Source organism: Ixodes scapularis, unplaced genomic scaffold (assembly GCF_016920785.2).
Source record: "Ixodes scapularis isolate PalLabHiFi unplaced genomic scaffold, ASM1692078v2 PGA_scaffold6__148_contigs__length_123643588, whole genome shotgun sequence".
In the NCBI taxonomy this organism is placed as follows: domain Eukaryota; kingdom Metazoa; phylum Arthropoda; class Arachnida; order Ixodida; family Ixodidae; genus Ixodes; species Ixodes scapularis.
The window spans coordinates 24,262,329-24,286,839 of NW_024609881.1; the positions used below are offsets into that span (position 1 = coordinate 24,262,329).

A 24,511-nucleotide genomic window follows, 5' to 3' on the forward strand; every position below is an offset into this window, starting at 1 on the left:
GGTCCGTTCGAACGCGCTCCGCGCAACGAAGGTTTCTTTCTAATGCTTGTAGGGTACCACAGCAAGTGGCCAGAGGTCACGAGTGTCCACAACGTCACGACTGCGTCTGTGATAGACTTTCTGAAGTCTGTTTTCGCACGAGAGGGGTTGCCGGAAGAAATAGTCACCGACAACGGCCCCCAGTTCATCTCCAAGGAATTTACAGAATTCCTCAAGAGTCAGGGTATTCGTCATCTCAGGGCATCCCTGTACTATCCCCAAGCGAATGGAAAGGTGGAACGCTTCAACCGCGTCCTGAAGTCCACCATTCAGTTGGCTGTCGTACAACAACGCAACCTCCTACAGCCTCACGGAGTAGTTGGGAGTGTACCGTGCCACACGTCATGCTGCAACGGGAGAGACTCCTGTGTTTTTGTTTCACGGCAGAAACCATCGCAATCGTCTTCATCTTTCGGGGCGTCCAGTCCCCGACCCACAAGTCCCAAGGTCCATAGTCCAAGAAAGGCTTCCACAGACAATCAAGAAATACCAAGAACGCATGAAGATGTACTCGGACAGAAGGCGTGCTGTCAAGCGCCCGACATTCATTCCTGGACAGACAGTCAAGGTCAACAAACCTCGTCACAGAGGAAAGCTCCAGATGAAGTATGCTTCTCCTCAAAAGATCCAAGACCAAGTGGGTCCAGCTACATACAGGCTGGGCGATGGATCCACCTGGCATGCGTCCCAATTTGACGCATACAACTCTTCAACCTTCATCAACTAGAACATCTTGGTTCCGGAAAGATTTGTTCCCCCCGGACCCCCTCCTTCCCCTGTAGTTGTTCCGCCTGCAGTCCGGCCGGCTCCCCCAAAGCCGCCTGTTCCTGTTCTTGGTCCGGCCAGCACGGACACCAGCAATCCAGACCCCGAGGGTCCACAACCAGCCTCGAGCCCGAGTCCCGAGGCCCCTCCTCCTCTTCCTGATGGTCCCGTTCCAGCTGAAAGTCCCCTTCCCGAAGGCCTGCAGAGGTCGTGGAAACTTCTCCAGACAACAGCTGGTCAGAGGCCAGCTGGTCAGCCAGCCGCACAGAAACGGCTACTGAGGGTGCTACTTCGAGCACCTTCTGTGACAGTCCAACAGTGTTGGTGCCATCACCTGTGAGTGTGTCTTCAACACCACCAGTCACAACACAGCCTACATCTCCCAGACCGGAGCCTCCCGAGCCCCAAGATGTGGATGTATCAACGCCCCAGCATCAAGGTCGTCCGCAACGCTTATGCAGACTGCCAGAACGATTTAAAGATTACTTAGTGAACTGGTACGAAACCAGCCTCACTTTAAAGGAACTCTTAGATTAATTTTAAAGAGCATACACCCATCGGGCCCCTGCCCCTGGGTTGTTTCCCCCTGAATAAAGAGTACGTGTTTGGACCCTGACGCCGATCGACGTCTCCTCTCTTCCGGGCGTTCCCGCCCTTGGGCCCCGCCGGCGCTCGCCTCATCACTACGGCATGTAAGACCTCGTTTCTTTTGCAGGCCAGCGTAGGCCCTGCGCTCCCTTTTATTTTCACGGGTGACCGCTTTTAATGCAACATTTTGGCGACGAGTAATTACTACACCGGTGTTAGACAAACCGGACACACTCAACTTCGTTTCACCTGAGGATGCACCGTTGAGGAAGCTACGAGTCATCTGAACCTATCCAATGCCGTTTGATTGTCACTTGCCGTGCAGGAATGCCGGGGGGGGGGGGGGGGGGGGGGGCGCTTTCTATGGAGCGTTCAAATCTTTGAATTGGCTCCGTGGCGTCTACAAACACTAAATGAGCTAGGCTTAGAATATCGTCACTCTGCTCCCTAGTATTGTTGTGGGCACAGCCATCCTGGGGCTTGTGCAGAGCGGACGCAAATGCCGATCGTCGTGATTCAAAAGTGCGACTTCCTCAGCATCTGATTTGGTGTTAGGGAGCCTATGTAATATTGTTTTGCCTTGTTGCGAACTGTTTAAACATTTCTGGAGGATGAAAAGGCGTTTCCTGTGATTTCAGATAAAGCTTCAGATAACTGGCAACTATGGTTTTAAGCTCCGAGATAACTAAGTGTCGTTACTCTGAAGCGTAGCCTATTTAGTGGCACTAGCAGCGTCCTTTTGCGGTTTGGCAATCCTTCACAGTAGTGCGCCATCCCTCTCTTTGTCCATCTCTCGCTCCTTTAACTCTCTCCACCTGTGAATCTATGTGTGTGGGACAACGCGTAGTTTTTATGCTTTCGTTTTACCGCGAAGCTGTATATGGCTGGGTTCCATGCATTTTTGGTATCCATGTGCAGAATATAAATTGCATGTAAAAGCGCCCCATTGCATGGAAATGCATGTACACCCTGTCACCCCGATATTGTCACGAATGAAGGTGACGAGGGGACGAACAGTGAACTGAAAATGAAGGTTTAATCGACGAACTTCTGTCGAACAAAAATAGAGAACGAGTGTCGAGGCAGCAGAAAAGCGGGCAGCGTTTCGGCGGCATAACAAGCAAGCGAGAGCGAGACTGACTCGAAAAGGTCGCGGGCGGCTCCTTATCTAGAGTGCGTCACTATCTCGAAGATTCGGCAAAGAAGGCTCGAGCATCGCGCACTTGGGGCGAGAATGAACAGGCAATTTTGAGAACAAGAAAGTAGGAATAAATACAAAAGTTACGTCCGGAGCAAGAATAAACGCCAATCTTCTAGAAGTCCGTTACCGAGCGTTGCTTCCTCGGCCCTGCGCGGCAATATGGAGTTTGATAAGGATAATAATCATAATAATAATAATAATATTTTATTTCCATCACACTCGATAGCGGCAACCAAGGGAAAAAGCTGCATACACAGCTTAGAAAGGTAAAAAACACAGGCGAGCTGGTGAATGGTATCCTACGTGGGACAGACTGGTCGTTGTATAAATGATCGTTTATTAGAGCACAAAAGGGCAGTTCAAAATAATGCACCGAACTCTGAAATTGCTAAACTTGTAGGCGAGTGTAACAACTGTGTACCAGAGTGGGAGGGTACAGAAGTCGTACATAGAGAAAAAAATAGCCATACGAGAGTGTTAAAGGAAACTTTACGTATTTTAAGCTTCGGAAACTGTATTAGTCAACCTTCATTAGCTCTTGATAAGGGAACAAAAAGGTTTCTAGGTTTATAATTTTTTTTTTTTTTTTAAGTGCTGGGTCATTTGTTTTGTAATTCGGATTCTTCTCTTCCTTTTTTTTTTTCGGGCAACTTTGTTTTTTTTTTTTGTTGTTAGGGGAACAAAAGAGTTTCTGAGTGATGTTTGGTTCGGTCTGACCTTGTCAAGTGCGGAAGTTCCTGCTTTCCCTTTTCGAGTTAGCGTCCCTTTGTGTTTTGGGCGTGTTTGCTTTGTGTGCGTTGTTCGGTTTATGTTGAGGGTGAGGGTACTGTGTAAAGTGGGCGAGGAGGTCTTTTGAACTGTTTTGGAGGTCGGTGACGTGTATATAATACGATGGTTGTTAAATAAATATTCAAGCTGTGTTAGAGACTTCGTTGTACTGTCCGTTTTTTTATTTTTCCTTCGTCTCAGGTTTATTATGGATACACAGCTTGACGAGCCCTTAAAGGGGTACTCCACCGATTTTTTGAGCTACCTCAACTAACTATATTTTCTGGCTCCCCTGCCTTTACTCTCTCCGGTATGCTATTTAGAATCGCGAAATTCATTACAGGTATTGTGAAATCGGCAAATGAAAATGATGCAAAAACCAACATTCAAATACACGCGCACTTTTCAGTGCCGTGACGTCAGTGGCAGGCAGGCTTGCCAGTCGAGCAAGCAGCCAAAAAATAGAATATGCAAATCATTTGTTCCGTGCTGGAGCGCGGGTACTGCAGCGAGCTTCACAAGCATTCATTTGACACCATGAAACTGCTTCGAATCAGTTTAAAACTAAATCTACAGCCCAAAGAGTGAACCCCTGCCTTCCACTGACGTCACTTTTTCATTGTTGCCAGTAGAGACTTCGAGCTTGAAAAACACGGTGAGGACCAAAACTGTAAATTCAATAACTTCGCAAAAAAAACAATATTTTGACCTAATATTTGGGATACTATTTTCACGATGTTTTTTGGTTAGTTTAGCAAAATTTCAAGCAAATCGGAGAGAATGAAAAAACCAGTGGAGTACCCCTTTAACCGCCTACAGTGCACGGCGACGGAACACAACAGGAAAAACGAAAAACAAAAAAAAAACAAAAAAAACATACATACACACAGAGGTTGCAACACGCAAAAATTCACCGTGGCAGATAAAGGAATATAATCAAATACGAGAACAGTGTTTTAACTAGGTATCATGACCACCCATAATATATAATGAACGGATTTCCCCTATTGACATTTTATTCCAGTCCAAGTTTTTCGATTCGTAAAGATTTAGTAAATTAGGAATATTGTGCCTCAGCATTTGAGCGCCATAATTTGTTCTTGGCGTGACCACCCCCCAACATTCAGCGGCACGGGTAGGATAAGTAATCATATTTTTTGAGAGGCGGCCAAGGGTTACTAGAAAGTTTGTGTTCCTAATTAGCTCTATCTTAAGGCTTGCACTGAGCCTGTAAGAATACAAAGTGTGCACATTGATAATGCGGAACTTTTTGAATAGGTCGGATGTATGCGATTGAAATGGGACATCGGCTATGGCTCTTATTACTCTTTTTTTTTTTTGTAACAAATGTATCCTTTCAAGATTCGTTGAAATAGTGGTACCCCAAACTAAATTACAATAATTTAAGTGCGAGTCGAACAAGGAATTATAAACTAGTACCTTGACCTGTATCGGTAAGGTATAACGATGGCGGTTTAACATGCCGACCGTTCTAGACAGCTTTGTAATAAGGTAGTTAACATGTTCATCCCACGACATATTATCCGAAAAAATGACGCCTAGAATTTTGAAGGAATTTACAATCTCAATCTTGGTTTAGTCTAAACTAAGATCTCTCGTAGTGTTAATTATTTTATAGACGTCAAAACCTGATAAGGGAGACACATCCGAGAACTATGGGCTTCCTCATTCTCGAGTCAGGCGTCGTCACTGCTTTACATATATAAAAGCAGCAGCATTTATATATGCAAACCATTTTATGTATATATTTAACTTTAGCAAATAATCTCACCAAAGTTGTAATGGAACCCAATAGTGTATATCATGGTGTTTAAAAAGCAATCATCAGTACCGTTTCACAATGATGTATATATGCTGTAAAGTAAATATTTCGTAAAGTGATTTTGTGTTTCTTTTGGTGAATCATGCGTGGTGGTGCTCTACAGTTTCGCTCGCCAGCCACCTTCACAAATTGGAATGGCTCACAATTTTTTTCTCTTTCGCACTCTTTCGCGCAATACATAGCGTGCCCGAAGAACCAAGTGCAAGAAAAGGATAAAACTCACCACTCCAATTTTATTTTGACCCAGAAGAGCGGCGCCTTTCTCTCAAAAGAGCACATACGTCCTCAGACATACCAAAAATATTGATTGATTACGGTGTAAGTGAAACAAATAGAAAAGATAAACTATTTCAGATTATTATGATAATAAATCGTTTTTTATCTTGTTTTATTTTATTTTTATATGAAATGTCTCATTTAAATCAACAGCACAACCTGCACGACTTATTAAACTGGTTATACTGATACATCAGGATCTACATTTTTTCCCCACTATGCCTGAAAGGCCATTCAGCACTAGCAAACAATAAACCGAGACAGCTGTAAAAGTGTACAGTGAATTAAACAGTGCGAGTTTGAGGGACAGGTAATAAGCTAATTTTAATTTTAGCAGAGTAATGTCCTCCTATTTTAAATTTATTGTTCGTCAGCAGGCTTTCAATATACTGTAAAACCCTTTATTTTCGCGGCCCCTATTTTTCGCGAATCGGTCACAGATGGCATAATCGCGACCACTAAATTTCGAGAATTCCAGACGCCTGCATTGAAAACCTTAAGGACCGAAATTTTCGCGCGCCCTTAAATTTCGCAAATTCTTCAATTCGCGAAATTCGCGAAAATTGAGGGCTCGCGAACAATAAGGGCTTTACAGTATGACCTCAAAGGACATGTGCAGTGAGTCATTATCAACAAACCGGCGGCGTTCTAGACTCTCCAGGGTCAAGGAAGCCAAGTATACTAAACCTCTGTAGGAATTTCCGTCTGGCCTCCGCAATTTCTCAGAATTCCCTCGACGCAAAGAGCTTGAGGAGAACCGATTCATCTCATTGTCCAAGCGGCGAGTGACACCGACGTAAACTTGTTTACTGAACGGCCATTTAAGGCTTGAATCGTAGGCTCCAAGATATAATCTTAAATAAAAATGACAAACAAAGTCATTGAAAGTCTTTTCAAGATTGCATACGATGGACACGTTGTATCCCGTCAAATAGCGCCTGGGGCTCTCAGTTACCACCAAACAACCGTCGCTTGCTTCTATCTTCATAGCTTCGAGTCCCTTTAAGTGCCAGTAGAATTCCTTTTCATGGTGATTAGGAGGTGGTCCTTGGCACGTGCTCTCTGTGGCGTTCAGCGGGCGTTCGGCGTCTGCGCCGAAGTTTCCGGCCTGACAGCCCTTCTCCACTTTACCAGCGACGTCCCTCAATCCGCCTTCTGCAAGAGAAGGTCCCTCGATGTGCAATCTGGACAAGTGTTCAAGTGTCGCAGACTGAGCTTCCTGTTGTTCTTTCGAACTCTTTTCTGCTTTTCTGACGTCCTCCCGGCACTGGTTCAGGCTGGTGTGCAGACAGGACAGGTCTTCAGAGAGCTTGCCCAACGCTTCTTTGATTTCATTACTTGCCTGCTCGATGCTGTCGTATCCCTGTACGGCACGGTCTGCGTCCACTGCGGGCCCAACGGCGGGCACTTGGCAACCATGTTTGCAGTGTCCCACAATCTCGTTCCTCAGTACGGACACTTCGCAACGAGGACAGGACACCACGTGGAAAGCGCACTCGATGTTGTGCTTTAAGAGACTGCAAATGGGACCCTCGAAGTTGCAGCCATTAGACTTGTTCCAGCAGGCCGCCTTCGTGAGACCAAAAAAACATCGAAAACTCGAGTTACATGAGGTCGTACCAAGAAACTACAAACACTATAATATAACTGTTTAAGTCGAAAAATATTAATGACACTTAAACCTGGTTTAAGTACCATAATAGTGGCACTTAAACCTTTCTACTTCTAGATCCTCCTTACTGTACTCACAGTGTAATGTGCCATTACTTCGCGAGTTCTTGAGGACGGTCGTAGTGCCACGCACTGCTACATATTCTAAATCTCGAATCCATGGAAATGCATGGTCAACGTCAAGACTTAAAGGGGCACTGACACCCCAAAGGTCGTATTTTTTTTTATTGTCTAAAACGATGCAAGTTGCAGTCATAGACACGCAAAAAAACCGCAACGCGGTTTTTTTTTATATTGGTATGTTCGATTTGATGGTGCTTTTTTGAACACATATAGACCAAAAAATGAGCGCCGAAATTTCGTTGTAGTATCCCTTTAAAGGACCCATGAAACGATTTTTGGGTTGGGATAAATCATTTTAGATTGGGATTTTACTAATAGCACATCGTTCAGTGGACCAAAAGAAAAAAGGTAGAAAGTCAAAAGCCTGACTTTCAGTGCGAAAATTTGAAAACAGAGCGGACTATTTCGTACCTCCTCCCCTTCGCAACCTCTCTGCCTTTTCACTGTGATACATCCGCGGTCCCAAAAGCGCGTTATCGGGTCCAAACTGACGTCACACGCAACCGGACGTCACTTATTCCCTTCACCCCAAAGCTGACATTGTGGTGGAAGCTACGCGCTTGCCGGACCAATCAGCCGCCTCCCTTTCATCACCTGACTTCATTCTCTGCAGCCACATTTGCCACGCTCACGTGACAAGTATGGCTGGCCCAACGAGCACGTAGCTTCAACAGCACTGTCAGCTTCGGAATGAACGGGGTGGGGAAAGCAACTTTTGTCTGAATTTTGAGCGACGGGCTAATCTTCTAGGGGGAGAATGGATGTGTCCGGGATTACACAAACGAGAGTGCGAGCAAGAGGGGACTCCCCCTTTTCGTCTTCTTTAACTGTTTGGTGGAATGTGCGATTTATGAGTTGAGGAGGAAAACGAAACAGGAAAAAGTTGGAAAGGCGTTTCATGACCCCTTTAAGACAAAGCAACCGAAGTATACCTTACCGGTCATGCTGTTTTTGGTGTTTTTTCTTTACTTTTGATAACTACTATAAGGAAATTATTTAAATGTTTTCTATCACCGTTCGGTTCTAGAGATATGCAATGTTCGGACGTTTGAGCTGTCTTATCCTGTAGTTAAAGGTGCCCTCCGGAGCTTTCTGCGATCGTCTGTTTATGTTGTTATATTGCGTAGTAGGTGCAAGTTAATATGTATACAAAGTTTTAGAGTACAAAACCGTTTATTAAGTAAATGGCAGTAGAAATATATCGTTACTATTTTCTCTTGAAAGACAATCGCCCATTCCCTGGCCATCGCTAAAACTTGACCAATGGAAATGCTGCATTTCGCGGTGAATGCGAACGTTATTATTGCAATACTTTTTAAGCTTGTTGTAAATTAGAGTTTGAGAAAAACGTAAACTGATTGTGGTGCGGGAAACATAGTTTGCAATTATCGTTCCAAAGCCAGCGAACTATGTTTTCTCCCCGCAAGCTTGTTGCTAGGGGGTGATGCGTCGGCGCGTCGGGTCGTCTGCTTCCCGGGGCGTGTGCAAGCGTGCGTTTGCGACACACGTGTTCCTTCTTCCCGTGGATCGCGACTCCGAAGCCAGCTTTGCGATCCTTCCACGTGAATGAGTCAAACTTTTCCTTGTCATCTGTGGAATGCGACTGCGTATTGCAGTAGTTTCTTTTATCCTTTGAGTGAGCGATTTCCCTGAAATGCCGAACGTTTGTTTCGTCAAGACGTGCCGCCATCAAACTGGGAAGAACGTTCGCAAGGGCTTGCGATTCTTCTCTTTGCCGCAGAAAGAACCACGAAGGACTGCGTGCTTACGCTGCGCCGGGCGAGGGCACGACATTGAGAACCTGCCTCTCATTCCCCGTTTTTGTGCCGAACATTTCGAGCCGACTGCTTTCCGAAAGGACGACCTGCGTCGTTCCCGTCTTCGATCAGATGCTGTGCCGACGCTTCTGCTTCCCGTCGCCGATGAGACCGACGATCCTCCCCCAAAGCGCCAAAAAGTCGTGGTGAGTTTTTCGATGGCTCAAATATTTTTGGGAGTGTCACGAACATGGCATTCTGCGTTGCGCAGTGCGGCTGCTTCTGGTATCTATATTCTGAACTAAGAACTGAGGAGGCATTTGTGTAACATGGGAATCCACATGGCATTCGTCAAGTCGATCAGTGGTGCCTAATGTTCCGGACTAGCGGTTCGAGAGCTTATCGCGCCAATGGTGCGGTGCATGGGGTTTTCATTTTCGGGTTTTATATTTTTCAAAAATCGGGGGGGAAAAAATCGGGCGCTATTTTTCCGGGTGATAATCGGGAAGAAATCGGGTTTTTCCAGAAACCATTCCGAAATTCGGATTTTTTTTCGGGATTTCTTTATCAATTACAAATACGTGCAATGTGTTATTTACATGAACAAAAGTAAACAAAATATATTATATAGGCATAGGATATGTTTCTACCTTCTGATCGGCTCTGAAGTGAATCTTTGCGGAGGTCACGCAAATCGAAGAAAATTGTAACCATCAACTGATGACCAAGGAATTAAACAGATCCAGAATGGTTCATATTTTCTATCAAGGCAGGTGATTTCAACACTGCTTTTCGGGGAGAAATCGGGTTTAACCCGATTTTCATCAGAACTATTCGGGGGAGAAAAATTAGGTATTATCGGGTTTTACCCGAAAACGAAGAACCCTATCAGCATGCACCATCTGCAGGATCGAACTCATTTGTAAAAAGAAAACACGAACAAATAAGATAAAAGGACAGAGTCATAAATCGCCTCTAATGGTACCACCATCACCACCCCCCTCTGCTATTGACCCACCCAAAGTCAATACATGTTTTCCCAGCTTGTTTACAGACAGGAACCCTTTCGTATCAGCTTAGCAAAGTTCCAAGTGTCCGTGACTACTAACAAGCAGGTTTTCTTTTATATCTACTCTTGTGAGCAAACTCAGTTTTTTTTTTTTCTTCTCACAATCCTGCACCCACGATTGCGTGCAAACCCGCGTTTGCAAATTTGTATGCACATAGCAAATGCACGCCATGATTTTGTTGCTTGGTGGCACTTCTGGACACTGAGAACTCATGGCAGTTGCTGTATGTTTCCCACTTGCGGCTATAAGTGCTCGTTGGTTGCATTTCCTTCAGTGGTTGGTAAATACATGTCAAGCTGCAGCTTTACGTATGTATGTAATGTGACATCATATCGCGACATGAACATTTATTGTTGCTGAGCTAGAGACTGAAAATATAGATGGTGATGTAAGTTATAAAAACAAATATAAAGAGTGAGGCATCCCTTAGATTTGTATTACAGTGAGAGCTTTGGTTGAGTGCATGAAATTCTAAGCTATGGAAAGGCTACAAAACAATTCATGGATGTTTGCCATCAGCTAAAAAACTAGGCATCAAGGATGTTTGCCGCGGTGACGGCATTGTGTGGAGTGCTCGAGTTGCACCCTTTAATTTTAAAAATATGAAATGTGTAATAAACAGTGCCCTTTGCAGACTCAGGCCTCGGCAACTGGACTGCCTGCACCCTGCGAGGCAGAAATGACCCTCAGGGACTGTACTGCTGAAAGAAACATCCCTGCAGTGGTGCCACCTGTCCCTGTCGCAGACGTGCCTGCACAGTCGCATCCACCCGAGTCTGCCTTCTCCACTTGTAGCAGTGGGGTGCCATATGAATGCACATCTCCTGTTCCCAGCAACATGCCAGACTCTGACGCAACCTACTCTCCGTCTCACAGCGAGGATTACGAGAGGTAAGTTGTGCATATAAACACATAGAATCTGTAAAGAATGCTTCACATGATCCCATTTCAGAATCGAGCATGGTGCATCAGCTCCACCACCACCACCAGAAGAAGAGCGCCAGTTTCTGGTGTTCGAGAGCTGCCTAAGGGAGCTTTTCAAGACGTGCCAAGAGTGCTCAAGACTGTGCCAAACAACGATCGAAACTACCGGCACACTGATCACAGTCTACAGCATCTGCCCTGTGGAGCACATGCGCACATGGAAAAGCCAGCCCATCGTCAACGGCAGACCAGCAGGGAACATACTGCTGACCAGCCACCTGGTCTTCTCTGGAGTGAAGATTGCCCCTACGCTGCGGATGCTACGCCATATGAACGTGCAGGTCATCTCCGACTCGAGCTTCTACGAGCATCGGAAGGCCTTCGCTCTACCTGCAATCCACAAGGTGAGCAATATTCCGGGACACTGCAACTGCATTTTTTTCCCATATACCCAATTTTCCAATGAGGTACAAAACTGGAGCCCCAGTCACACTTCGGTTAAATGAATAAATATCTTCTTGTAGTATGCCACTTCAATGGTATAGTGCTAAGAGATAAAATTTTATACATCATGTTACATATGTGCCATGGGCTACTAAATCCACGATACTTTAATTTATTTCTGCTATGTGTAGTATCCTGGGGCAGTTCCCTGTCTGGCATTGGGTTGAGTGAGTCAGGTTCCCCGTGAGAGTCAAGAGACAGAGGGTGGTTGTCAGAATGGAAAAGGGTAGGGCAGCTTCGAGGTAACGGGCGGCCTGCTGCCTCTTTTATGAAATACACAAACATAAAAACACAAATCACAACCTAGCACAATCTAAGTCACATTCAAACTCGCTGCATTGTGCTTTCCTTTTTCTTTCACTCAGTCATTCATTCTACAACACTACACTATGCATACATAAACAGATGGGACTATTGTAGTATGCTCCATGCCTTTCTAAAGCAATATTTATCTGCATGAACAGGTCTGGCTGCAAGAGCAACAAGAACTTCTCAACGAGTTGCAGAACAAAGAGGTGGACATCTCTGCTGACGGGAGATTTGACTCCCCTGGGTTCTGTGCCAAGTACCTGACGTACACAGTCCACGTCGAGCAAATCAACAAGATTCTACACTCTGTCCAGGTCCAGCTAAAAGAGGCAAGTAGTCGAATTTACGTGAACCAGTTGCAACAATCTCATAATCTTTCTCTTGTGTTATGTCATCAGTTACTTCACTGCTATGCACTATTTTGGTAAAATATTCATTTCACACCTTTTTTTAGTCTGAACAGGCCATGGCCAGTGTCAACATGGAGAAGGAGGGCCTCCTCAAGCAGCTGCAATTCTTCAAGGAGAAAGGTATGTTCATGCTTAGTTCATGTATATCACTACTCGGCGGCCTTTCAGGCACTCTGTTCAAATTGGCATAATCACTTATTCTTTTGCTATCTTCGGAAACCTAATGGTGCAGGTATCAAGATCCGATCGTTGGTGACTGACCGTCACCCTGCCACACGAAAGCACATGAAGACGCACGAACCCGGGATTGACCACTTCTTTGACATATGGCACATCTCCAAAAGTAAGCAATCCTAACAGGCCATTCGTGTAGCCTTTATTTTCCAGCGATCACGCTGCAGGTTTCCCTGACACGACTCTGAATTTTAGGTGTGAAAAAGAAGCTGACAGCAGCAAGCAAACGGGCTGGATGCCAAGACCTGCAAATCTGGATCCAGACAGCTACAAACCATATGTACTGGTCAGCAAGGGCTGCAGGAGGCGACGAGAAGCTGCTCATCGACATCTGGCTCAGCATGCACAACCATGTCATCAACAAACACTCGGGGCACGAAGGAACCTATGGAAGGTGCCTCCATGGTGACATGCCAGAGCCAACACGACCATGGATGGATCCCAGTATGTTTTTGTTCTTCCAAATGAAGGTGGTTTTTCTAAAACTTGTATCATCCTCAGACTCGCAGGCCTACAACCAATTCAAGAGCATCACTGGCAACAAACTGCTCCTGAAGGACCTTGCACAGATGTCTCCACATGGCCAGACATATGCTTTGGAGGCGTTCCACAGCGTCCTGATAGACTTCGCCCCGAAGTCCCAGGCTTTCAGCCCAGAAGGCATGCTTGCAAAGTAAGTCAACCAATTTACAATCACATTTCCTTTGTTTGGACACTTTCATCCAGTCCATTGGTTACAATGCGACAAACCTGACAGTCTCTTCCTAATGATCAGATAATGGAATTGGATTGATGCCAGAATAACCACTCTTTGTAAGTGGCACACTTTACCATCACTGAAATGTAACCATCTTGCAGGACTCGACTTGCAATCCTCCATTTCAACGAAAACTCAAACCACTGCCAAGCCGTCACACGAGAGGGCAAGCCACGTTGGTCGGTCGTAACATCAAAAGCACGAAAGGGCCACCACACAGCACGACCAGAGATTACGGATCCCACTTACAGTGAGTATAACACTAACTGCAGTGTGAATGCCTTGTCCAGAGAGCCTAGGAATGTTATCATGCAAAGGTTTGAATTCTAGAGTATGTTGGAAAGCTCATCAAGGAGGCAATGGAGAGCAGCAAACAGTGGCGGTCCCTGGCTGCTGCATCGAGGGCCAACACCGTCGTCTTCCCGGCACCGATGACTGCAGCCTACACAAGGCCTCCAAAAGAGGAACTCGTGGCAGCACGAATGTCCAGGTTCGGCCACAGTCCCCAGTAACGGCATCAAATCCCTGGTCGGGACTTCCATGCTGCCGCAGGTAAGCACTCAGGACCTTGGTCCTAATCAGGGTGCAGGATAAGCAGGTGGGGAAACGGCCCATAGAAGCCTACCGCAGCGCCGTGACCGGATTGTGTACTCGTCTGCTTGCGGGTACCCCCGATTTGCAACAGATGGCGCTGCGGCGAGAGGAAAAAAATCGGAATCGGATTTGCATGGAACTTTATGGGAGAGTGCGCAAAATAAACAGAGAGCACGACAGTCTTTATTGAAAATCCACGAGAAACCATCTCCGTCAGTTTAGCCAGTCGCCCACCTGGAGTGAGAGTTTGCGGTGCTCCACATCGATGGCGCCACAGAAAAAAAGAAAACCGAGGGGTACACAATCCGGTCGCTCATTTGGCTCTCGTTTCCCCACCTGTCTATCTTACACCCTGGTCCTAATACAGCCTTGCATGGTAAGCAACCGCTTTGTTTTGCAGGACGTACGGCGAATGCAAGCAGACAGACCCAAGAGAAAACAGCCGAGCTGCAAAATGGTTCACCATTTTCCATTAGGACACCCTGACCGACAGTAAGGAGGAAGTTAGATCTGTCTGCAATCATTTTTCACAGAAATGCAGATCTCTCCTCATGAGAATGTTCCATTTTAGGGCCTAATCAAGCTGGTCATGGCATGCCTATCTCGAAACAGGGCAAGGAACTTTAGCCGGTGGCAATGTCGGAGTCACAGAAAAGTCACCAAACAGCGAGACTCAAGGCTACAGCTCAACTTGCGGTGAGGACGACACTAACTTCAGTGTGAACGCCCATCTAGCCCAACTTGGAATGTCTAGGAATGTAATTATGCAACCGTCTGAATTGTCACTGTAGGTTGGAAAGTCTGTCAACGAGGCGGACAGCAGCAGGCAGCAAAGACCTGGTTGGATCTTTCATGCTGCCAGTGGTAAGCACACAGGAGCCTCGTCCTAATGAAAACTACCATGGTAGGCAATAACCGCTTTGTTTTGCAGAACATACGGCGAATGCAAGCAGACAGACCCAGGAGAAAACAGCCGAGCTGCAAAATGGATCATCGTTTTCCGTTAGGACACCCTGACCGACAGTAAGGAGGACATTAGATCTGTCCGCAATCATTTTTCACAGAAATACAGATCTCTCCTCATGAGAATGTTCCATTTTAGGGCCTAATCAAGCTGGTCATGGCATGCCTATCTCAAAAGAGGGCAAGTAACTTTAGCCGGTGGCAATGTCGAAGTCACAGAAAAGTCACAAAACAGCGAGATTCAAGGCTACAGCTCAACTTGCGGTGAGGACGACACTAACTTCAGTGTGAACGCCCATCTAGCCCAACTTGGAATGTCTAGGAATGTAATTATGCAACAGTCTGAATTTTCACTGTAGGTTGGGAAGTCTGTCAACGAGGCGGACAGCAGCAGGGAGCAAAGACCTGGTTGGATCTTTCATGCTGCCAGTGGTAAGCACACAGGAGCCTCGTCCTAATGAAAACTACCATGGTAGGCAATAACCGCTTTGTTTTGCAGAACGTACGGCGAATGCAAGCAGACAGACCCAAGAGAAAACAGCCGAGCTGCAAAATGGATCATCGTTTTCCGTTAGGACACCCTGACCGACAGTAAGGAGGACATTAGATATGTCTGCAATCATTTTTCACAGAAATACAGATCTCTCCTCATGAGAATGTTCCATTTTAGGGCCTAATCAAGCTGGTCATGGCATGCCTATCTCAAAAGAGGGCAAGGAACTTTAGCCGGTGGCAATGTCGGACTCACAGAAAAGTCACCAAACAGCGAGACTCAAGGCTACAGCTCAACTTGCGGTGAGGACGACACTAACTTCAGTGTGAACGCCCATCTAGCCCAACTTGGAATGTCTAGGAATGTAATTATGCAAGTCTGAATTTTCACTGTTGGCTGGAAAGTCTGTCAACGAGGTGGACAGCAGCAGGAAGCAAAGACCTGGTTCTATCTTTCATGCTGCCAGTGGTAAGCACACAGGAGCCTCGTCCTAATGAAAACTACCATGGTAGGCAATAACCGCTTTGTTTTGCAGAACGTACGGCGAATGCAAGCAGACAGACCCAAGAGAAAACAGCCGAGCTGCAAAATAGATCATTGTTTTCCGTTAGGACACCCTGACCGACAGTAAGGAGGACATTAGATCTGTCTGCAATCATTTTTCACAGAAATGCGGATCTCCTCTATTGATAATGCTTGATTTTAGGGCCACGATCAAGCGTAATGGAGAGATGCAAGCATTGGCACCTGCCCTCTCAAGCCGGATTTTTCAAGCCCAGCATGGTGCACCTCTATTGTTGGCACATCAGTGCCAACAGTAGAGGCATTAGGAGATGAGGACAGGCCAGTGCTATAATTCTTCCCAGTCCATTAGCTGTAATTAGGGTTCTGCGTTCTCAGATAAACCTGATAAACTCCAAAAAACACTAGCCGTTAAAATTTTGCTGATTCAGATTCATTTGAAAAACTTAATTTTTCGGTCCCCCACCAGTCTTTATATTTCCCGGAATCTTCGAACAATTTTTGCAATTCTCCTCTTATTGCAGTGTCAACTTCCGTTGCCATGTAGCCCCTTATAATAAAAATGATGTAGGCCCTCTACGACAGTAGATGAATACGGCGCTCTCATATGAAAATACTGCTTTACTAAATTCACAAAGTGCTGTTTTCTACCTTTCATTTGCCTCATCGAAAATGCCGAAAGACTCCGAACTTTGCGTACATAAATGGAAGCTCCAAATTGATGGTTCAAAAAAACAAAACAAAAAAAAACACCCTCTAATTTTGCTAAAAAAAAATTAAATTCAAGAACGCAGGATCCTAGCTATAATTTGTGCAAGCTGTGTTTGGAGATTTATGTTTGTCCCTTGTCCCTCTTGTTCCCCTTCTCCAGGGATTACTTTCGTCAAGCTTTCAAGATCGAGGAAATCGGTGACCGTATTGTCATATTCATTGTGGGCACACCACAATGAAGGCGGATCAAGTGCTATTTTGAATAGCATGTAGTTCTGCACCAGAGATCCCATCCCCAGTTCACAAGCTTAGCCCATCGCAGCAGTTTTAGAAAATTGAAGTATTTTCGGAACCCAACCGACACTTTTCTGAAGACTGTAACACAATGCCTTATCCATCTTTCTTTTCATGTGCTGATGAGCGGACATGCTGTGGAGACTGCACCGAGGCGGGGCAGCCCGCCCGTGTTTCCAATAAATGGGGTTTTCATCCAGGAGGTAGGCTGGTAATGCAGCAATAACATAAGTGGGGTGGTTGCATATAACACTGGAAATATTAACAGAAGTTTTTTATGGCAATTTAAAAACAGTGCTGCATTTTCCAGTCTACACCACGGTTTTCCCCCCGTCTGCAACATTTGTCTTCTGTCATTATTGACCTGCTTGCAAATAAGTGAGGCACATTCGCTAACCTTACGATTGAAATAAACTGCATTAATTTTCCAACAACTTGACTTCTCGGTACCAGAACCTGGAAGGTGTAGAAATTTGCATGACCAAAAGGAAATAATTTCATAATTGAGAACAAGTGATGCCGATGGTAGTACTACTTTTGTGATCCCCTGGATGATTTCTGCATTGTGAGGTCAATACATGGGTCGATGTAACTAGAATACTGCACTATGCCTAACTAAAAACCCGACCGAAATTGTGCCATTTCCTCAAAGTATTTGCATGATGTGAGGGTATACTTGCCAATTATAACGACAATATAAACTAACAATCGTAGTATTCACTGAAATATATAAGCAGATCCTATTTACCACCGGGAGGAAAAATCCAGGGTAACTGGGCTGTGGAGGCATAGAATATTCCATGCAGGGGATCTATTGTGCATGCTCAAAAAGCATTCCACAGCCAAGTAAAAAAAGGATTTCGCAGAAGGCTTGGACTGGAAAAGTCTATACTAGAGCACATGTTGAGAGTACAGTAATGAAATGTAGGTTGGCAATGAATTCTAAATAAAAAAAGTAATACAATTTACAGCATGCCTATAGTCGGTGACAGGTCAAGAACGAAGTGGAAGCTCCTCCCACCTCTTTCCACTTTAGTAGAGCGAATGCTGGAGAGGAGGCGACCTCCTCTCCGTCGTTCGCTGCATTGAAGTGGACTATAGTCACCCAAGCAGAACGTCATTTGTTTGTCATGTTAGCCACGTCGTCATCCAGACCCTCGGAACAATCGACCACGTCCCTCTGAAAACTGCAGCAATCGCAATTCGCCTTTCTTCGCCTCATCGCACCGGCACGCTCAGACGGCTGATGTAGGGAAGCATCTTGTAGCTTCATGCAGTCAGATTTTTCCATGTTATATGCAGTTTTTCCATTTGAAAGAACAGATCCAGAAGAAAGTAGAAGTACACTGCACAACACTGTTAGTGCGAACATGACATCGGTGCTTTTTCTATCTTTACTTTAAAATGGTATTAGTGGGTGCCAAATTTTACTGCTTATGTTAGTGTTCCAAATGAGCACTTCTCACGCCCTAGTAGTTTTGATGACAGCCTTTGGATTCTAGGAGGAAAATGAAGCAATCCGGTCGTGCGACTCAAATCAAATTTGGGGGTTTTACGTGCCAAACCAACGACGGGCATCTGGCACGCCCCAGCGGAGGACCGAGGATTAATTTCGACCACCTGGGGATCTTTTGACGTGCAATCGAAAGCTCGATTACCAAGCTGCCTTCTCCGCAATATACCTCCATCAGATTGCAGGCACCTCGGCCTGGATTCGAACCCGCCACATGGGGATCCGTAGGCCGGCACTCTCGCCTCGGAGCCACCGAGGCGGCTTCGTCGTGTGACTGAATGTGACGTAGGTGCACTGGCTTTGGTTTGACTACGATCATGTGATCATAGTTATGGTCACGTGATATCGTAGATAATAGGTCACGTGATTTAGAGGATTTCGTTCATGGCTACGAGCGACTTCACACACATGCAGGGAGGGTGAAGAGACAAGGGAAGGGGGTTGCGTGGTCTCTAGGTCAACGCAATTTATTCTGCATCCTTGTAGCCCGCATACACGTCAGCAGGGTACCTGCCCCTAATTGTCTTGACCACACAGGATGGCAGGGGCCGCCTATTCTTCTTTCCCAAGCGGCTCCACAGCCACAGGGCACACTGCCTGTAGGCTGCAAATCTGTAGTGCCTGGAACAATGACAGAGATTGGATGTAAGAAGCAAAGCCTATCACTCTGTTGGCAAATTCTACACTTGTTTTCATTTCTCTGGGCATGTAATCATACTCTGCTTTTCTGTTACGTCCACTCCAGCTATCTCATAGCAGAATCCCTATTTGGCAGTCCATGTCGGATGGGCTAGACATGGAAGCCAAATTGAAGTGAACTGCTGTAGATTCATTCTAAATGCTCCAGAGTTTAAAAAAAAAAAAAAAAAAACTATAGGCCTTGGTTTTCCTAACGCACCTCCAACTCCAATCGACACAACAACCAGTTATACACCGGAATTAACAAGGAAGGAATATCTGTTGCGTGGTCATGATACATAAAATAAGTTCACAGGGTCCCAGTTCACAATTGTAGATAATATCTGTCATTGGTGTTGGTGACGAATATTGCATCGCTGTGTTTTGGGAAGGACACATGAAAATTATGTGCACTGGCCAGAGGGAATGGGAGCCATTCATCCAGAACAGTGGAAAGCTCCCCATATGATGTTGTTTAATTTGGGACAAAACAGTGCAGTTCGTAAGCCTGTAAAGCAGTGGTGTGCAAATATTGGTTTGAATCAAATAGTGCACTGTCGTTTCTAGCATCAACAGCGCAAAAAGAGCCGGTTGCATCGGCTTCCCTTTGCAGCGCAAAGGTTATGGCAAACATACTATTCAATTTGAACCAATATTCGCACACACCTACTGCAAAGGTTTCCTGCACACAAGTGCCAGGGAATGTGAACTCATCAGAGAACGTCCCAATTTAACATTGTCTAAAGTGCTGCTGGCACTGCCGAAGCTTGGCATTGGTACTGGTGATTAGGGATTTGAGAATAGCAGCCTGGCCATGAGTGTTCTATGAAGCTCGCACAGAACAGTTTTGGTGTAAACATACGAGCTGAAGTGCTCATGCAATACTGGAGTGGCTCCAGCAGTTGTGATTTCATGTCTCTCCGACACAATCCGTGTCAATATCCGAACATGTCATTCTGACAGCTTCCATTTGCCATGACAGCTGCTACCACCCCCATGTGTTTATTGGTCCTGAATACCTTAGGGCTCAGGGCACCGCAATCATTTGCTATTTGGTCATATACGCATCTGCAAGACACATATATCAACATTTTTTCCCGTTTTAGACTGCGATATGTCTTCCATTATGCTGTGTTGATTTAGAGGTGACACTACTATCATCAGAGTAGTGGGGATACATATGAGCACCCCCAGGCCTCCCCATTCTTGCACGAGAAACTTTGAATTTCAGTGTTTATTTCAATGAATAGTGTTGTTAGAAAAATATTTTAACGAAAAATGATGCGATAGTGTTTGGTTATCTATTCCAATCTCGAATCCTTTCTGTCATACTCACCCATGTGGGCACTGCAACATCATCCGTTAAAAAAAAAGCATGGATCTCGACGACGACAGCCTGCTTCTGAATAAGCTGTCCAGACATGGCACTCCTAAAAAACTATCCCAGCATAGCGTGCAAAGAATGCCACACCAGCGGTGCAAGTGTTGCTGGCACCACAAGGAACATGTCGAGATAATCATCCACCGGCTTCAGGGTGTCTGGTATCTGCATCCAAAAATAGTGTAAATCAAGACCCAGACACCCAATAATTATCACCCCACCTTGAGATTTTGGCTTTTCAACTAGATCAGGGGATTAAGGGATCGAAGCTAGGAAGGATTGGAGGGCAGGACGCCTTGACATGTCTCTGACTGGGGTGTTTACTGCCCTATATACCTCCCATGGACCAAAAGCCGTCCCAAAGTGGCAACAAAATATGTTACGGGAGCCAAAGTGTCATGCTGTCAGATGCCGGCAAAGTTACGACAGAGAAAACGAGCAGATGCAAGTATGGCTGTTGTGGCGTCCCCCCTTGTGACAATCAAGTGAGCACAAACTATTGTGCAGCTCTTGGCACAGCAAATTAGGCAGCTGCCATACGCACATGGACTCTTCTGGCACCGCCAAAATTCTTGACGTGGCAGATTTTTATAAAAAAAGTAAGCAAACGTAAAACAACGCATTGCAAGCGTCCCGGCTGGTGCCTTTGTTGCAATGATGTTCACATGCACGTAAGGGCAACTTCGGCAGGCTTGCAGTTACACGTGCTTCGTCGCGCGGGCGGAGACAACGGCTGTTCGACCGAAACCGAAACCATGCCACTCCGCGCTCCGTCGCCAACTGCATGGTTCCCAAAATAGTATGCAAAATGTAACTGTCCAGCATACGACAATAAACAGTCCAGCGACTTGTGCTTGCCAGGCCGGCAGGCGAGGTACAGGCTAAACACACAGAAAAAAAGAACCTGAGCGTATCGATGCAAGACACTGCGAATCAAGGTCAAAAAAGTTCTTGGAGCGCTTCGTGCAACGACTGAACTCGAGACAAACAAGCACGCTGTGCGGGTTCAGCGTGCAGACATTGCCTTCTTTGCTTTAGCTCACTTCTCTTCACCAACTTTCTTTTGCGGCAGATTTTTCACGTACCGGGGTCCCTCTCGAAAGAAAGCCCACCAGGAAAAACTTAAGTAATCAAAACTTTGCCAAGCAGTCATTGAGTTAGAGAGGGATTTTTATAGCAGCGTATGATTTAAACAAGAGCAGGAATGTCGATGCGTTTCAGTTTAGTAAGCGCCATATCTGCAGCGACGTGGGGACGGCAACACACGACGTCGCGCGAGCGCTTCAGCTCAAAAAGTAACTCCCGCCGCGCAAAAACGTGGTTTTGTCTCACAGCATGACGGCATGTTTGGCACCCGATACACTAACGTCTGAGAGTCCGCACACGCCCGTGTCTACCGCTAAAAAAAAAAAAAGACGCGAGACGAGATTCCTGAGACGACGAGTGCACGAAACGCGAGACGTGGGGAAAAATCATGCAAGACCAAATAGACGATTAATACAGGGTACTTTGTGTCGGGTGGCGTCTTGTGCGACCTAGCTTACGCATGCTCAATTACGGTTCTCAGTTTCGTTTCGTTTATGAAAGGCGACCAAAATTGCTTCTTTGGCGCAGGCTTGGCACGGATTAGCCATATTTCGGTGAAATGTAGCAGGATGTAGCAAAGTTAGCCCCTTGGTGCAGTTTGGCGCAATTGGCGCAGCAATCACATTCCTGCACTGTTTATAAGTGTGTCTCAGCCACGCCTGGACAGATGCCTCCGAGTCATCAATGTCCGCAAAGACATCCTCGCGTGGCTTTCTGAATACGGAGGGCATTATGCTCATTGACTGCATGTAACCGGCCACCACCATCAACATCGCCCCGTATGTGGCTACCCTCAGGTGATTGCGCGATTCACGAGAAGCTGCCAGGGAAAGGGGCGGCAGGTACGCTCTTGCAGCATGACAATGCCCATCCCTACATTCACCGTACTCCCTCAACCTAGCCCGCAGTGACCATCAGCCATTCAGCACCATGAAAAAAACCACCTATGAGGACCCTATTTCATGGACACTGGTGAACTCGAAGCGGCTGTCCAGGCGTGGGTGCGAAGCACTCCCAAAGAGTGGTCTCGGAACGGAAAGGCTGCCACACTACTAGAACCAGTGCGTTCGTCTCCAGGGGGACTACGTTGAGGAGGTCGACACACCTACCGACCCCTAAGTGGACAATATCTGCGGAAAAATAAATCGTAAATCAGTATGGTACGCCCCCCATATGGCTGCACTGCCTTGACAATTATAGTATGGGAAGGAGGAAATTTTTTTTTTTTTTTTGAGTGCATGGCCTGCAGTGGCATAGCCAGAAATTTGTTTCAGGGGGGTGTTTTACATTGCTGGTGTGTGTGTGTGGGGGGGGGGGAGGGGGGATACTTTGCATCGCTGGGCGAATGGAAGGTTTCTAGTTCGCATTGCCATTGCATTGTAAACGGTGCACGAACCAGAGCAATGAGCCTTCAATGACTGCCTTTTTGTGTAGTTTCTTGACCAAAAAGCATGCAAACACCGTCTAAAGCCCCTTCTGACAATTTGGATACTGGAGTAAAGAATATGACTTTTGCCGATAGGGTTGGAATATAAGTCTCCACTTGCCTTCTAGAGGAAAGACGTAGTGGCATCCATGGACTCAACAGCAATCTGTGCCTATGTCATCGTTCTCAAGTTTTTGATTGTTTTGACCAGAGAACATTGCACTCGCTTGGGACACCCAAAAATTGAAAGGATGCATTATCGAAATGCTGAAAGAACAAACCGCCGAAATCTCTATTAGCCGAATCACCCGGTACCAGAGACCAAACAATTCCAAAATATTATGTTCAACACGAACCTACAGGGTTCTAGATTGAGAAAGTGGAAGAAACATTTGTTCTGCCAGAGGAATTCTTTGTTTGTTGAATATGATCTAATAGTTTGTGTGCATTTCCCAAAGAAAGCTAAGGATGTTGAGCTTGTCCCAGTTGCCCAAAGCGGCTGTCAGGCTCTCTTCTCGCATGCTTTGCTTCTTGTGTGGTAGATGGCGAGGTTCTAATCTGATTTCTGCCTCGATATCGACTTCGAGCGCAGCTTGCACATTTTTCATGCTCCTAATTTTGCAGAAGACACTTCCATGATTCCAACACACTGGTGCAGCTAGCATCTGCCAATACCGTACCAAATATGGCGATCAGATATGTACGCATTCTCACCTTTCGGCGTTTTGCTGTTCGGCATTTTATTTTTCGACGTTTCAATGTTTGGCCTTTACATTTTGATTTTCGTCATTTTGATATCGGCCCCTGTTTTGATGGGCTTGAAGGTCACACGCAGAGACTAGACCAGGTAAAAAAACGAGGATGTCTGAGCTGAAGGTGCCAACTGTACTGTCGACGTTGACAGTGCACTTGAAGCAGTTGGTGTTTGTTTCTTCTCAAAAAGATTGCCCAGCATCAACTTAGCTGGCATAGCTAAGCTCATTTTTAAGATAGCAACAAGGCATTGGTGCATGCAAGATAAAGTAGGTGTATGCAGTTTTCTGGACTCTTAGCTCTGAGAAACAAAGTGACTGGAGCATCCTTCCCCAACACGGTTGCGAATTACTGCGTCAATATGATAACTTCGTGCTTATTTATTTGTTGCTTCAAAAGTGTTGTTCTGTAGCATAGTGCTGGTCCAGTCCATGAAGCTAGCAGGAAAGAATCTGGAAACAGTAATTCTTCGTTTTTCCGAACTTGGGAAAATGCAAAAGCTACGGCATCAGCAAGCCAATCGGGGCGTGTAAGAACAATGCATGTGACAACGTAATGTCTTCAAGTACTCCTCCTGTGGAATTTTGGCACGTGCTTAGCTCCGTCGCTCAGACTGGCCCACAAGGGCAGTAGCTTTCACCCTTTGTTGAGTTATGCTAAGACAGAAAAGCAAGGAAACTGCATGAGACGAATACAATCTCGGGAGTGAGTTAATCTTCGCCTCTCGTTGACAAAGTAGGACTTTCAAGCCTTTGCGGCCACCTGCTCTCTGCGAGCTTGTAGAGGGGCTTCAGGCGCTAATTCGGCTCTGTTCAGAGACACCATTTGAGCAAGCTGCAAGCCAGACTTGGGTTTCTG

The 24,511-nt window shown here is 45.9% G+C and overlaps 2 protein-coding genes and 1 long non-coding RNA gene across 3 annotated transcripts in view; 2 read left to right on the plus strand and 1 right to left on the minus strand.

Moving 5' to 3' along the window:
* Nucleotides 1-4,525: 4,525 nt before the first annotated feature.
* Nucleotides 4,526-24,511, minus strand: part of LOC121832927 — a 28,835-nt gene continuing 8,849 nt past the window's right edge. The window contains exon 3 of the mRNA XM_042294387.1: nt 4,526-7,050. Coding sequence (XP_042150321.1) covers nt 6,070-7,050 — 981 coding nt within the window. The 3' untranslated portion in view covers nt 4,526-6,069. The remainder of the gene's footprint in view (nt 7,051-24,511) is intronic.
* Nucleotides 8,811-14,294, plus strand: LOC115328788. Its single transcript, XM_040217702.3, has 11 exons — nt 8,811-9,237; nt 10,736-10,992; nt 11,054-11,429; nt 11,994-12,167; nt 12,293-12,368; nt 12,481-12,591; nt 12,678-12,926; nt 12,984-13,155; nt 13,341-13,489; nt 13,570-13,791; nt 14,234-14,294. The coding sequence occupies exons 1-10, from the start codon at nt 8,929-8,931 to the stop codon at nt 13,749-13,751; spliced, it is 2,055 nt and encodes a 684-aa protein (XP_040073636.2). The 5' UTR covers nt 8,811-8,928; the 3' UTR covers nt 13,752-13,791; nt 14,234-14,294.
* LOC115328792 lies at nt 15,598-16,551 on the plus strand. The gene is made up of 3 exons (XR_005716950.3): nt 15,598-15,757; nt 15,825-15,916; nt 15,996-16,551. It is a non-coding gene; the product is annotated as an uncharacterized LOC115328792 (long non-coding RNA).